The sequence below is a fragment of the Xenopus laevis genome, chromosome 1S, assembly GCF_017654675.1.
Source record: "Xenopus laevis strain J_2021 chromosome 1S, Xenopus_laevis_v10.1, whole genome shotgun sequence".
Lineage (NCBI taxonomy): Eukaryota > Metazoa > Chordata > Amphibia > Anura > Pipidae > Xenopus > Xenopus laevis.
Genome location: NC_054372.1, coordinates 96,070,342 through 96,087,372, shown reverse-complemented (window position 1 = coordinate 96,087,372; position 17,031 = coordinate 96,070,342). Strand labels below are relative to the sequence as shown.

Below are 17,031 nucleotides of genomic sequence, written 5' to 3'. Positions count from 1 at the left end.
GTCACCTGCAGTGACAGAATCCAGGAAACAATCCATTTGTAGCATCATCTTTTAAAGCTATTTTATTATACAGCTGCTTGTTACTTTATTTCTACAATAATAATAATATATTTAATAACTATTTATATGCTCCCATAAACGCCAAGCATGATACCACACACTGCTAAATAATTCTACCCACATTTTCTACAGGCTTGAGCTTCCCTAAATAGAAAACACAACTATTCTTCATCTGATGCTTAACATGCATGTCCCTTACTACAACATATTAAAGTGCATACAACTAATTTGTGATATATCACTTCCTTGTCTGTCCCTGGAATTTTCAGGCCTCTAATTCTCTAATATCCTTCTCTTCCTGCTGATGGATCTTTACAATGTCTTCCTGCTTTTTGTAGTAGTATATCTAATGGCAAACCAATACTCACCTCTTCCCACTGATGTATATATCGAATGAGTCTCGAGAGACGAAGCAACCTCAACAGACTAAGTATTTTGGTGAATCTCACAATTCTTAATGCTCTTGCTGTCTTATATACTTCTGAGTCAATACCCTTCTCTACAATGAGGAAGATGTAATCCACAGGAATTGAAGATACAAAGTCCACCACAAACCATGTCCGCAGATACTTGCGCTTAATCTTCTGTGGGTCCAGTACGATCTCGGTGTTGTCCTCAATCACAATGCCTGTTCGGAAATTTAGAACCAGGTCCATAAGGAAGAAGGTGTCCGACACCACATTAAACACGATCCATGGAGTTGTAGTCTCTTCTTTAAAGAAAGTGATGCCCACAGGAATGATGATAAGATTGCCCACCATGAAAAGTAGCATTGTGAAGTCCCAATAGAATCTGGAGAGTAGAACATACAATCAGCACAAGAAAAAAAGACCTATAAACAGCAGCAATGTCATTTAATGATGCCCTTCCAATAAGCAGACAGGGTATCCTACTATTCAAGCAATAAAATTTGAATTCATTTAAAAACAATACTCTTCCAGTAAGAAAGAATGCTATAGAGCTGAGCTGTGACGAGTAACAAATCTTTCCGGCTGCTGAGTTTCACACATATAAAATATTCATTATCAGCTCAAATGGGACACATCCCAAAGGTGCAAGTCTTTAAAACCACACGAAGAGAGAGACACTGAGCCAAGTGTGATATCCCTCCTCTATTAAAAAGGGCTGACTTGCATTATTATTAGGTACAGCTTCCTCCAATTAACAAAAAGAAAACTTGATAGGCTAAAGTGGAGTATTGTATACAAAAACAGATATATAAATGTAAAAATGGGTGTTTGGATATGTTTGTATGGAATCCCAAAAACCTTTATTATCTAGAAGTGGCAATTGTTTCTGTTACAAAGTAACATATCTGACAGAGAACAAAATCACAGGGGAAATGCCATTAAAAAAATCATAAAGGAGAAAAAAAAAACATAATGTCAAAGTTTTGCATCGCATTCTTCATGAAATTTTTCTTACACTATGAATTTTAACTAACCATAGGATATTATCGGATTTGTTTAAAGGCAGCATTGGTTTGGAAAACTTGCTTTCAGAAAGGAAAAATATTCTAAAATATGCTAAACTTTAAAGAAAACCCAGAAGAATTTAACATAATAACAAAAGCAAGATTAAATAAACGCTGGAAAAAGATTTACAGAGTGATTTAAAAAAGTACCATTGTTTATAAGTGAATACCAAAAATACTGAAACTTTCAAAGCAAAGTAAATTAAATTCACCCAAAGTGTGATACTTTTGGAGTGGATTCCTCTAGTAATGGATGTCATGCCATCTTTCCCACAATAACTGATCATCTCTGCTTTCCTTCTTTAACCAGGTTTTAATGTCTATTTAGGAGGGGACTCTAGGGGCAAGCTTTTTAATTGAGCATAATCTCATCGCTTCAGTATCATTAAAAGTTTCTTTATGCTCTGCTGTTTTTTTATGCATTTCCTCTACCCATTATCTGACTTCATGGCATAGTAGGCTCTATAGACAGATAAACTAGGAACCAATAACAAATAATAACACTTAAATGTTCAATCATTTTACAGTGCTCAAGTAACAACTCTGTTTGCTTCTAAAGCTATTTCACAGTTTATATAAAAAATGACTACATAGCCATAGTACATACGCCCCCCTGTATGTACAGTGAAAAATAACAATTTTCAAATGAAATTGTAATTCTAACAACTATTCGAAATGAATGTATTACAAACTTTTCAGTGGTTTAAAGTAATTGTAAACATGAGAGGAATTGATCAATGCACAATCTCTGGTTTTAGTTACAAAGTTATGACTATAAAATGTATAAGGTACCAAACCAAGTTTAGGTAAACCTTATATGGTAATGCTAATTATTTACTTCTGATCAGAATTTTGATAGGCTAGCATCTCCCTGTGTAGTAGCATTTCTCGGTATAAGCGTTTCATAACAAAGAGGCATTGGACTCACAGGGCTTGATTCTCTCCCATGCATTTAGCTTTTATAGAGTAGTGGTTGCCAAGACCAAAACAATTGTTTCACATGTTTATTACTTCCTCCCCCACTACTTCCATTGTATTTGTATTATTTACTTAGTCTTGGAGTGCTCACACAACACTAGGGATTCCACCTTTTCAATTCACTGAAAAGATGCAGGAGCGGTGTGGATGATTTTGGGGGCAGGCAGATGACGTCACGGGTGGGTCGGTGCTGTGTGGGGGGGGGGTGGATGACGTCAGGGGCAGGCCCGATGATGTGACGATCCGCTGATCCCCATGTCATTATTTTCAATGTCCTGTCCGGATTTCCTAATTTTGAAATCCCAAAAGGCACTTTTTACCCGGGCAGCTCTTCTGAATACCAGAATGTCTGGGTGAAATCCCAACAGGTGGCTCCTTTTTATGTATGTCTGTATTTAAGCAGTGTTTATAGGTGCCAGCCTATGAAAAATTTGACCAGAGATAAATAGTTAGGACCACCATATGGGGTTTACCTTGATGTGGTACGGACAACTTAAATAGGGTGGTTCACTTGTAGACAAGTATATCTACAAGATATACCCATCTCAAATATTCTGAGAATTTGCAATTGATCTTTATTTAAATTTTTTAGTGGTATTTGGAATTATGGAGAGCTCTGCGGTATGGAATTTCAGTAGGTTCAATTTACCCTAGCAATCAGGGAGTGGCTTGAATGAGAGACTGACAGATGAATAGGAGAGGATCTGAATAGAAGGATAAGTAATACAAAGTAAAAATAACAATAAAAGTGCAGCTCAACATAGCAATAGCATTTTGGCTGCCAGGGTCATTGACCCCCATTTGAAAGCTGAGAAAGGCAGAGGTGGAAGGAAAATAATTGAAGTGTAACAAATAAAAAATAAAGATCAAGTAAAAAGTTGCTAGGAATAGACCATAAGAGTAAAGGTGAACTAACTCTTTAAATTGGAACAATAGCCCCCCAAAAAAATACAACCGAGTTAATAAGGCATTGTTGTGGTGTAGCCATGATACAATACGGCTTTCTTAGCAGCAATGCATATGGGTTCCATTAGCAGCAGGTCAGGTGCAGAACTCTGTCTCTGAACTCTTTCAAATACCTTTCTTAATTTCTATATTGCAGCCAGGATCCAACAAAACCATGGCATAGAAATTGTAGTAACTCAATGAGTTCTAAAATTAGAAATACTAAACTATTTGCAAGTAATTTTAAATTCAGTAAGTACCTATAAATATTCCTTCAATGTCTATCTGCATAATGCTGCTGGCCATGAGCATCACTCAGCAACCCCATGCCCTCTAGAGTAAGAAGACGTGTAAGAGCTTCAATTGTTCTTTAAGATATGCCACTCTCCAACCCTGATGCTACCGCCTATTTTTTGTAAGATGTATACAAAACATGCTTTGCCCAACATTGAATAGATCTGTAATTTAAAAACAGTTTCAAGGTGCAAAAATGGATTGCAAATCTCAATTTTTTAACCAAAATGTAGCAACTTGGTGCTATGGTGCTATGCCAGTTTGGGAACAAATTAGCATCTATTTTGGGAATGGGCTGGGCGGCAATTGGTGCAAGCCAATGATGGCAGGCTCGATGACCTGACGGCCTAGGGGCGCCATATAAGGAAATCCTGGCCTGCCTGGGGGTATTTGTGTATAATAAATTTGGCTGTAGCAAGCAATGGTGGGCAGCATCTGCAAGAGAATACAAGATTTTGAGCTACATAAACAGGATATAGATTTACAGGAAAAGAGGGTCATCCTTCCCCTTTACAGAGCACTGGTAAAGCCTACAATATGCAGTGGTGTTTTGTCTCCAATGCTTAAACAGGATATTACTGAATTAGAGATTCTATATAACATAGTAAGCGCCTTGCAAAAGTCTTCCCCTCCCTTAGCATTTTTCATGTTTTGTTGCCTCAACAACCTGGAATTAAAATGGATGGATTGCGAGTTTGCACCATTTCATTTACAGAACATACCTACAACTTTGAAGATGTTTTTTTTGTGAAGTAAGTCAGTACTTTGTAGAGACACCTTTTGCAGCAATTACAGCTGCAAGTCGCTTTGGATAAGTCTCTATGAGCTTGCCATTGGGATTTTTGCCCATTCCTCAAGGCAAAACTGCTCCAGCTCCTTCATGTTGGATGGTTTTCGCTTGTGAACAGCAATCAACAAGTCTGACCACAGATTCTCAATTGGATTGAGGTCTGGACTTTGACTAGGCATTCCAACAGATTTAAATGTTTCCTCTTAAACCACTCGATTATGCTGTATGCTTTGGGTCATTGTCCTGCTAGAAGGTGAACCTCCCTCTCAGTCTCAAATCACAGGCAGACTGACACAGGTTTTGCTCAAGAATATCCCTGTATTTAGCACCATCCATCTTTCCCTCGACTCAGACCAGTTCCCCAGTCCCTGTTGCTGAAAAACATCCCCACAGCATGATGCTGCCACCACCATGTTTCACTGTGGCGATGTGGTTCTTGGGGTGATGGGTTGTGTTGGGTTTGCGCCATTTTAGTTTAATCTCACCTGAGCACCTTCCTCCATACATTTGGGGAGTCGCCACAAGCCTCTTGGCAATTTAAAATGTGCCTTCTTATTTTTAACTTTAAGTAATGGCTTTTTTCTGGCCATTCTTCCATAAAGCTCAGCTCTATGGAGTATACGGCTTATTGTGGTCCTATGGACAGATACTCCAGTCTCTGCAACTCCTTCAGGGTTACCTTTGGTCTCTGTGCTGCCTCTCTGATTAATGCCCTCCTTGCCCGGTCTGTGAGTTTTGGTGGTGGCCCTCTCTTGGCAGGTTTGTTGTGGTACCATTTTTGTGTAGTGGTACCATTGTTGTGGTACCATGTCAGAAAAGGTGTGTTTATACTGACAGATCATGTGACACTTAGATTGCACACAGGTGGACTTCATTTCACTAATTATGTGATTTTTGAAGGTAATTGGTTGCACCAAGATTTTTTAGGGGCTTCATGGCAAAGGGGGTGAATACATATGCATATGGCAATTTTCAGTTTTTTATATATAATTTTGTCCATTTCCCTGCACCAACTTAGCCTATTTTGTGCAGATCCATCACATAAAATATGATTTAGCAACATTTAAATAAAAGGTTGGAATGTAACAAAATAGGTAAAAAGTCAAGGGGGTTAATACTTTTTCAAGGCAGTGTAGGTTGAAAAAAGATACACGTCCATCAAGTTCATCCAGACTTAGATTAGTTATAAACAAAACTGGCCAAGTTGGGGTTGCTTAGGCTGAAGAAGAGGCACTCTAGAGGCGATGTGATAAATATGAACTTATGTACTCGCATTTTGCAAGTATTTAGCTGCACCAACAAAATACTTTTTTCCAGAATCCGTCGCTCTTCATGCTGCTCATGAAGCAGTGACAGATTTTGCCATGGGAAACACTGACAAAATAAACAGTGTTTTTACCTACAAAACAAGGAAAAGTAAGGAAGGGCTTCTCCGTCACATAATAAAGTCTGGGGGAAAGAGTTTCCTTGTCCTTCATGTCATATTCAAAAAGGTGTTTTTTTCACAGGTAGCTGTGAAGTTTTCTCACTGAAATAGTTGTACGGTCAGATAATATTAGATATTTAAGGGGTTAGATGGCTAATTAGAAAGTGATAAAAGGTTACTAAGTATAGCTCTTAATACAAAGTCTATCAATGGACTGGTAAGTTTGCCCTTTGAGTCAAGAAGGAATTTCTTCCCTGAGACAAACTGGTTCATGTAGGCTTCCTCTAGATCAGCATGCAGTTATGTACGTTTCATTTATGAACCTAATGGACATCTGTCTTTTTCCAGCCTAAGGTGCTATGTTACCACTAGGTTCAAATTGCAGAGTTACCTTGCATCAATATGCACAACTCTGCGCCATTCATCAGGAAAGGCTATAAGGAAGCTTCAAATACCAGACCGGACCACATTATTACACTGTGTTCTTTCTTACTGGCTGTCATGTCACATAAGCCTACTGCGCTCTAATCAGTAATTGTGCACCGTTTATAAACTGAACAACACTGAATTATATCCTTCAGTCAGCACCGATAAACTAACATTGTGGTGTGTGCACTTTATGTCAAAGAGTGCCTTGGGAATAAGGGGAACCATGGGCAGGGTTTCTCACCTCATTGCTCTGACACTTGCTATTAATCACATGACCCATCAAAATGCTATCACCAATAGAGATATGTGGACTGGCCTGAAACCTGCAGGATGGGTAGGTTCAAGAAAAACACATTTTTCTTATTTTATTTATTTTCAAGCAGTAATGCAAATATACAGCATCCAGTGTTATCAGTTTCTAAAATTATTTAACCTTCAAGGGGATGTTAGTATGTGTGTTCAAAAAATTACAAGATTGTAAATGTCATGCCAGTACAGCAGTTGATTGTACCAGATATTGCAATAGTTGTTCCTACTAATCTCATATAGTTTTATTATACCAATTCCAGGGTGTCCAAATTTCTATATGTTTGTCTACTTTATCTGCCAATAAAGCTGTCAAATATAAAATATTTTGTGTCAGACTGATTCTTTCAGTTATTCCATGAATAACAATAGATGTTTGTAACCATCACTTTGCTAGATTGTTTCTCACCACAGCTAAAATTTGTTCCAAAAGTTTATTTTGGATCTTAATGAGCTCTGTAGAAGGAATGGCTAATAATGCTACACGAGCATCAAATTTAATGTGTTTGTTAAAAACCTTTTCTATCATCCGAAAAATGTCCTTCCAATATGCAACCACTATAGGTCATGTCCACCAGATATGTTTATAATCTCCGATATCTGTACACCCCCGAAAACAAGTCCTGAAAGCAGACAGGTCATATCTATTTTTCCTTGCTGGGGTTATGTGCCAATGCATCATAACCTTATATGCGGATTCTTTTATAGCAGTATTTGGGGACATTTTTGAAACAGCATCCCAGAATAAATTCCATTCTTGTTGGGAAATTGATTGTTCTATGTCGGCTTCCCAGCCTGTCATGTATTTCAAGGGGTCAACAGTATCTAAAGACATAATTTGCTTATATAAGATGGAAATAATTCCCTTAAATTTTCCTGCTTGTTGACAAAAAAGAAACGTCAATTGACTTGATAAAAGGTGAATGAGTTGGGAATATCTATGTCTCCTTCACAGGCAAATTTTGTGTGAATTGCATGTACAATTTGATTTAATGCCAGTGGATAAAAGCATGTCTTGCACCCTGTTAATTGAGTTGCTTAATCAGGAAGAAAAAGTGGGTAATTATGTATTGGTATAAGGGTACTCTATCTCAGCCAGGTGGAATTTCTGTAAAATATCATGCCATGTATATGTGGTGTGTTTTAAAACCGAACCAGAGTTCAGGAAGGATTTTACCAGATTTTTATCCACTCATAAATAAGACGACTAATCAGTGGGGTGCGCCAGCAGAGATTCGAGTTGTAGCCATCGATTCTCGAGATGTGGTAAATGCCATTGCGTGTTCTGGGAAAGTTGCACGGCTTTGTTAGACCAGATAAATTTATTTATTCTGTATTGAATAAAAGAAAACCAATATTTTTAGTGCTGACCTTCCCTGGTTGCGTAAGAAATCTATACAACATTTTGACTGCATGAATTTTCCCATACTATGAGATAGCATAGCGTGACCATTCTTCCAAATCCTTAACCAGCTTCCTAATAAGCTTAGGGTAGCTGGCTCTATAAAGTGTAGGGTGGTGTGATGTTAACCCCAAGATATTATACAGGAATGCTTACGGATAAAAGGATAATTGAGCTTCAGAATTTTAACAACATGCTTAGAGGGATTTAACAGCATCGCCTGAGACTAAAGCTGGCCATAGACGCAAAGATCCGATCGTACGAATCGAGGATTCGTATGATTTTCGGACCGTGTGTGGAGAGTCCCAACACAGGGGCAGAACATCAGCTGATCGATTCTTTTACTTCTTTATTTGATCTGAATGGTTAGTGGCAGGTCGGGAGAACGATCTAATCTTTGCATCTATGGCCAGCTTTAGAGATATTTACTGCTAGGCCAGATATGTGAGAAGCCTGCCTGCCCCTTTTGGTGATGTCTTAGATGGACAGGGTAGGCACAAGTGTATAAATAACAATGGCTTGCTGGTTTGAAAAAGGACAGGTTAGGGTGAGGTGCAGGTTGGCTTTTTGTCAACCATGGAATCACTAAACCCCAATCTGCCAAAACACTACCCCTAAACAACCAAAACTCTTCCCCCAACGCAAATTTCTTCACAGTTTAAAGCAATCAGAGACCCTCCATATTGATGGGGCCCTTGACAGCAGCCATGCTACTAGGCAAAATGGGAGAGAGTAGTGGACAGAAATATAAACAGTCAGTTAAGATATAGTCAAGTTATAGTAGCAAGGAGAAAAAGAAAATCGAAAAGGATTTTTTGGATTCGGTCGAACCTCCCAATCTTTCGCAAAAGATTCAGCTGAATACCAAACTGAATCCTAATTTGCATATGCCAATTAGGGGTGGGAAGGGATTTTACTTCCTTGTTTTCACGCAATTTCCCTCCCATCCCTAATTTGCATAAGCAAATTCAGATTCCGTTCGACCAGAAGGATTCGGTCGAATCAGAATCCTGCTGAAAAAGGCAGAATCCTGGCCGAATCCCGAACCGAATCCTGGATTCGGTGCACACTTACACACGAAGCCAGTACTGCCAACAGTTCTGCTATGACGTAGCAGCACATTACAGCACAAGATACTGGAATGAAAGGGGTTGGCAACCCTCTCTCTCTGTGTGGAGAGCTGGTACTTGTAGTACCTAATGATCTGCAACTGGAAATGTATATATGTAAATTAAAAAAAATGTTTCATAGGAGGAGATTGTTATTTTGATCATGATTTAGCCTGTGCCAAATTATAACAGAAAAAATGCATGTAGGCATTGAACACACAATGATATTTAGAGACTCTATACTAAAATATTTTGCAGGAGAATCTAATAGCTGCTCTAGTTCCAATCTCATGCAGTTGCCATAAGACAAACATGTTGGCTAAGTAGGGCTTATCTCGTATTGACTGGGAGGGAATAGCTTATAGCGAGCAAAATATTTACCATATTGTTTGTCTGGGCTGCAGTATTCTCAGCAGAAAAAACAGCAATCATGTAGCTATGTTCTTTTTTCTGTTTAAGGAGAAATTCATGGAAAATAAATCCTTCATTTTGCCTGATAATAAATGCATGTGGTAAATCAGTTATTTAGGGCTTATATACTAAAGTTCATTTTTTCTGTTCGGAGTTTTGAAGGGGAAAACACCATTTTTTTGTGGGAGAAAAAAATCTGAATTTTTCAAGATTTGTTAAACTCAGAGGCTACTAAAAGTCAGAATAAAAAAGTACTCCCATCTCAAACCTGCCGCGGTCATGTAGAAGTCAATGGTCCCTATTACAATTGGAAGATATTATGATCTGTGCTGGGTTTCGTACGAGAATCTGAAAAAATTTGTGGTGTTTGGGCAATAATCTGAAAAAGTTGGAGTTTTTGGTCATTAAATCAGAAAAAATTGTATGATTCGGACACAATTTTATTGAGTCTTGCGATGCACCAAATTTTTTCGAGTTAAAATTGTGGATAAGAGTATGGTCGAACTGGTTTTACTAAAATAATGAGAATTTTTTGGAATTTATTAAATAATTCCCTTTCTATTTTACAGGTACAGGTATGGGACCCATTATCCAGAAACCCGTTATCCAGAATGCTCTAAATTACGGAAAGGTCATCTCCCATAGACTCCATTTTATTCAAAATTTAAAAAAGTATTTTTTTTTCTCTGTAATAATAAAACAGTATATTATACTTGATTCCAACTAAAATATAATTTATCTTTATTGGGGCAAAATCAGCTTATTTGATTTATTAAATCTTTAAATTTTTTCTAGTATGAAGATCCAAATTACAGAAAGATCCATTACCCGGAAAGCCCCAGGTCCCAAGCATTTTGGATAACAGATCCCATACCTGTTTGTGTTGCCAATCACCTAATTGTAGCTTTGCTTTTCTCAGAGCAAAAGTCCTTTTCCGTCTGAGGGTCAAGGGCTTCTGGGAGATTTTTTTTTTTTTTCAAACATCACACCATTTTATTTCTTGTGTTGTCTGGAATATAATGATGTACAGCTCGCTGGCTCTTGCACTGTTTTGTTGCAGTCTATGGAAAAGAGCAACTTCAAAGCAGACTGGTGTAAAGGGATAGTGCAAGTTACTGTAAGAAACATGACTATCAAATCTGCTTTATATGTGGAGTGCTTTTTGGATACGGTAAATAATTTCCCAAAGGTGTCAGACCCTTTGTTCTACTTTAAAACATGTATGCTTGGTATGACAGACATGTATTCTGTTCATAATAAACCCATTGAAATCCTTCACACTGTACTTCTAATGTTAAACAATTATCAAGGCAACAGTGTAATTAAAATGATATACGGTACTAAGAGCAATGGGAACATTCATCTAAATTAAACTTTTTTTGAGTTTTCTAACTTTTTATGTATTTCATCTGCTTTGTAGCTTTTGTGTGTACAAGCTAACAACACAGGAAGACACTGAAAATGGTGCAGTCGTACACTTAAAGCAGGTTCCTTTTTCCCCTAATTATATTTTGGAGCAATTCTTAATTAGTCTTGTATTACTTAGATATGTAAGTTAATTGGGAAGATTTCCTGTAAAAAAATCTTACTGAACACCGTACATACTGATCTATTCATCTACTGTCTATTTGCACAGTTTACAGAAGGAATACTGCACACACATACCAAGCATGCAAATTATCTCCATTAATCTAGTGTTGCTAGAAAGATCAACCAATTCAGAAGATGTGCCGAGATGTTCATAAGCCTAATTGTGCAGGTCTTGGTCACAGACTACTCAGGCCGTCATTGCAAAGCTAATGATTATCACTGATCCATTATTTGCACTGTAAATGTGACAAAGGAGGGAACATATCCTGACTGTACAATCATTATCCTCACAGGTCTGTACTGGAAATGTGAACTCTTACATGGAGTTTTATTAGATAAACAATTAGTTGTGTGTATATATATCTATATATCTATCTATCTATCTATCTATATATATATATATATATAATCACAATGAATTTTAAATGAAACAACTCAGATGCAGTTGAACTGTAGACTTTCAGCTTTAATTCAGTGGGTTGAACAAAAAGATTGAATAAAAATGTGAGCAACTTAAGCCTTTTTTAACACAATCACTTCATTTCAGGGCCTAAAAAGTAATTGGACCATTGACTCAAATGCTATTTCATGGACAGGTGTGGGCAATTCATTCGTTATGTCAATAAGTAGACAAGAGCCCTGGAGTTGATTTGAGGGAGGGGGGTGCTTGTATGTGGATGACTTTGCTGTGAACAAACAACATGTGGTCAAAGGAGCTGTCCATGCAGGAGAAACGAGCCATCCTTAAGCTTCAAAAACAGAAAAAAAACATCTGAGAAATTGCTACAATATTAGGAGTGGCAAAATCTACAGTTTGGTAAAACCTGAGAAAGAAAAAAAAAAGCACTGGTGAACTCAGCAACGCACAAAGACCTGGACATCCACTGAAGACAACAGTGTTAGATGATGGCAGAATCATTTCCATGGTGAAGAGAAACCCCTTCACAACATTCAAACAAGCGTACAACACTCTCCAGGAGGTAGGCATATCGATGGCAAGATATAAAACCTATCAATTGCTTGGAGTGTTGTCACCCTGCTACAATGAAAAATGTTCAGCACAAAGGCTGCAGAGAGATCCATGCTTCACCCAAGCCCTACAGCTCTAAGCAGTAAGTAGAGATATTTACAAACATGCACAGGGGCTTTTAATAATATGTTTAGAGGACAAGAAAGGACTAATAACAGACATAAATGTATAGAAACTAGACAGTTTAATAGCAATTAAGATAACCCATTACTACACAATTATGAAAAAAGGTATAGTGTACACAGGGCAGATGAAAACAGATCAGTACACTATCCAGGCAAATTTAAGCACACATTAAAAATACAATTGTTCTTTCAGCAGTCTCTTTTTAAACCAATGAACAAGCACACATTTTGTCACACTATGATGCCTTCTGACACATGTAAATGACAAAATGACAAATGTAATATTCTTCTTTCTGCTAGTTTGAAATATCCTTTGGGAATCCACATGAAAAATGAATTATTTTCATGCACTGCTTCAACAAACAGATTCTTGCCATGCTGATCCTCAAAATTCATTACTACATAAGCTTCTCTGTGTACAAGAAACTGTGTCATTGCCTGATAAAAGTGAGTGAGGAAATAATAACATATGATGACGATTATGAGATCATCAGCCATTCTGTATTAAACATACCCCGCAGGGAGACAAAACAAACTTTCCGCAGCTACCTGTTTGCATGGCACAAGGTGATAGGAACTGACCGCAGTGGTAGTGAAAAGGTGTTCTCCAGGGTTAATCCTCCTGATGAGCTCTGAACAGCAACCTCTTTTAATACACCATGCTGTGTGAGCATGTCATAACTTGCAAAGTTTCCTCTAATAGAGGAAAACTAGCAGTGGCAGAAAAAAATATTATATGAACAATACTCACACACCTTGGTGTCACAATACTAGTATTACTGCTACACGACATTGCATATGGACTTAAAATTGGTCAATTAATTTAAAGCATGTCAATGCTAGTTCCACTGCCTTGAATGGATCAATAGACATGCACTCCAATGGCTACTACACAAGGTGACCTCAGGAAATACAACACCAATTTCAGTCATTTAAATGAAAACATTTGAAATATGACATCTATGCATTTATAATAAGGATTTTCGAACCAAAAATGGTATACAGACAAAGCAACACAAGGAAATGGTTTGACATTGAAAACAATTAAATTACAGGCACAGAGTGTGTTCGGAATCTACAAGTGAATAAGCAAAAGGGTAATCATTATGCTACAGAGTTCCCATGTGATCAGTAGCCTTGCTTGAATATTTCTCACAATGACAGCATCCGCTGCCCTGTCCACCCCCACTGCTAGCTTCTGTTTTAATAACAAAAGACAGGACACAGTAAGGATGGGGCTGTCAGATGGCCAGCCTCTCATAAACCAAAGTGGGAGGGGAGTAATTCGGAAGTGAAGGAGGGACGAGACAGAGCGGTCCCCTTCAGCACCAAGGACAGAGAATTCCAATATTGTGACACCATTGGCAACTGTTACCCATGGTCTAAGGTCAGAATCACTTGGCCAGCTAATAACATGTTTACAAGTCACCTTATATGTGCAAATAAAAGGCATTCACACACATTCTGTATACCACAGACCTACAAAAGGTTACAGTCTTTTGTTTAATGCAGCTCTTTTTGTACTGCTTTTGTATGGAAGTGTGCAAAAGTATTAGATACAACATAAAGCACAGATGATTGCAAATAGAAGGTCACGTCTCCTCATTACCCTAGGATATGCCAAAAGACAAAGATATCATTGCAGGGCATTTAAATAATATGCAACCCCTATTATGCCCCATTAAATCAAGGTCAGGAACTCACCAAAAACAAAATTATAAAAATATTGCTTTTTTTAACCTCATAGGTGCCACAATGGAAATGTACCAAAGAGGATTCCAAAATGACATCAGTTGCATAAGCCTGTTGATATAGAATTTGCAGCAGTATTACTGGCTGGGCCAAAATATGCTAAACATGCTCCAAGAATTCTTAATCAACAGCAGCCATGGCAACGTTTAAATATTTTAAAGGCTCCAATACTGTTTTTAAGAGTAGCATATCTTAGAAAACTATGCATGGAAATAGAAGCTGACAAGCTCAGCAGTAATGGCAGAAGATGCATACACTGTAAATAAATGGAACAGGTAACCATTTGAGGAAAAGAAAATGTATAATTGCATGAAATCTTATGAAGTTATACATTCCCTTTACAATTAAATACGCCTGTAGATAGGAGCTGGCTGACAGGGGGGAAACAGCCTATGCCTGGCATTAACTTGGATATATACCCAAAAAGAATTCCAAGCAAAGTAAATGCACTAACATGATTTTAATGAAAAGGGCTCATAGAAAAAGGTTCTACACATAGAAATAATAGGAAATACATTTGCAGATAGTCACTGTATGTCTCAGAGGGGTTCTGTATGAGCATCTTGGATATATTCCCTACAATAAGAGCATATTACCCTGCAATTTTTAGTAGTATTCTCCAGGGAAAGATCTAGCAGATAAATGAAAAAGGGTGTCATCCATCCTGCCTGTTAGGCTGCAAGATGGTACTCCAGGTGATGCATGGCTGGAGCCCACATACATATCAAGAGCATTGCAACCTTGAAATAAATCGGCTATGGGCGGAGAGAGAAAGGCTAACCCATTCAGTGCCAAGACGACCTGTGGAGAAGGCCTCATCTGATGCAGAGGATTGCCATACACAACATGGGAAATTCAGCCTTCCCGAGATGAGCCGATTACAAATAGCTGTTGCATGCATTCTCATTAAAGGACACGCAGCATCGACTGTTTCAGAACTACGTTTCCCAGCATCCCCTGACAGCTGTGTTAACACAGTCATTTTGTGTACTTGTGTGAGCTACAGTCCAGAGAGCTGAGCCTTAGCAGGTCAACTTCTGTAGCTGCTCAATAAAGATAGAAATCTGTCATGATCTGTGACCTTCGACTGACCCTCCTGTTGATGCCATCTCCAAATGAAACCCAATCTGGGCGAGCTGTTCCTTCCCTCAATAATAGCCCACGGACTATGGCCACTGGGGCATTAACTGAACGATTGTACTTTAAGGATGTATTGGCCATTTTCTGAGACCCCTAAAACTTGCCCTTTAAAAATGGTCCGCGCCCCTTTTGTTGCTGCTTCTCTCCATCCTTGCCCCTAATCTGCCTACAACCCTAATACTACGGACTGCCGTCCTGCCCAAAGAAGGGGTGGGGTACCTGAAGTCGCTGTAGGGGTGTATGATCCAAGCCCCCGCGGATTTCACCCTCTCCTGCTCCCTTTCCACTGCTTTTTGGCTGCCGAACATCCGCAGGGAGAACTTGTTGACCCCGGGCTGGAGCATAGCGGAAAGCTGGCGCTGCATAAACCCAGAACGGGCTTCATCCTCCCCGATATCCCCATCTTCAGGCTCCTTGCCGGGTGAGGACCCCCGTGGGGGCTCGATAGAAAAGGACACCTTGTGCTCCCGGGGCGGCGTCTCGGAAAGCTCCCTCCTGCACTCCCCATTGGGACTGCCCTTGCCAGTGCCCGGCGTCCCTGCTGAGCTACACGGGCTCCGGGTCCCACGTCTCCCCACACCCCGGGGCTGTTGTTCTTCCGCAGCCGCCGCCGCTGCCTCCACTCCCCGCATCCCCGCAGCGCTGCAGCCGCCGCCTCCCCGCCCGTCCATGGCAGCGGGGACCTGCGGAGTAAAGAGAGGGAGGGACCGCAGGGCGGGGACACACGGGCAGGCGTGAACCGTCACCAGCAAACTCCAATACTCACTGAGGGGAGGAAATGGCAAAGTAAACCCAATGAGAAGGGATGGGTCGGCCCTTATTATAGTTACACCAATTCTGAACAAGTAAGGGAAAAGCGGGATATTTACATTGGCCGAACGTAGTTTTGTAGGAGCCAATGAAAAACGGCGTCGCTCTGTTTATAGGGCAAGGCGCAGCGCTGGGATAAAGGGGCGTGGCTAAAGTAAAGCAACCAGCCAGCGTGACACTGAGAATTTTGAGCTTTTATTTAGTGACATCGAGCAAGAAGGCGCGGCTCAAAGGGAGTAGGCGGGGTTGACGGCTAGTAGGCGTTTTCACTGTCATTAAGACAGGTAGAGGGTGGAAAGAAGCTTGTACGCATTTGGGGGTCAGACTAGACTTGCGGTAACTGGGAAACAAAGAGCGACGTGAGGTACTGTGCGACAGACAGTTTTGTATGGAAACGCAATAAGAATGTGTTTGTTGTCTAAAAAAACAGTAAAGTAAAATAAGCTACAGAGCATGTTACTGGGCCCCACAGCAAAATAAATTTAGGGCCCCCACAATATCCAGAGGTTGTCCTTTTTTACCGATATTTATTAAAATTAATCATTAATTTGGGCCTCGTGGGCACCCATACCACCTGGGCCCCTCTGCAGCCACAGGGTCTGCTTCCTCTGTAGTTACACCCCTGCTCTCAGAGCCCAATTACAATAACTTATTCTATCAAAATAACCTGCTCTGCAACTGTACTAAAAGCAGGTAAGAGCTGCCTTCTTCGGCATATTGGGTTTGGTTCAGCTTGTGGTTACATTCCTTGGTACCCCCTCTTCTGCTTAAAATGATAAGCACAGTAGGGGAGCTGGGGTTTTCCAGATAAAAGATTTTTCCATAATTTGGATCTTCATACCCTAAGCCTAAGGGCAAGATCACACGGGGCTTTTTACAGTCGATTGTAAATACACCAATGAAACCGCATGAACACGATAATGTGCGTTTTTCAACCAGTAGTTTTATTTTTCCAACATG

The 17,031-nt window shown here is 39.4% G+C and overlaps 1 protein-coding gene across 1 annotated transcript in view; it reads right to left on the bottom strand.

The window, feature by feature from the left end:
- The window catches only part of LOC108706899 (potassium/sodium hyperpolarization-activated cyclic nucleotide-gated channel 2), a 49,747-nt gene extending 33,657 nt beyond the window's left edge, over nucleotides 1–16,090 (bottom strand). The window contains exons 1-2 of the mRNA XM_018243695.2: nucleotides 15,481–16,090; nucleotides 429–852 (exon numbers count right to left, since the gene is read on the bottom strand). Coding sequence (XP_018099184.1) covers nucleotides 429–852; nucleotides 15,481–15,932 — 876 coding nt within the window. The 5' untranslated portion in view covers nucleotides 15,933–16,090. The remainder of the gene's footprint in view (nucleotides 1–428; nucleotides 853–15,480) is intronic.
- Between the last annotated feature and the right edge of the window lie 941 nt (nucleotides 16,091–17,031).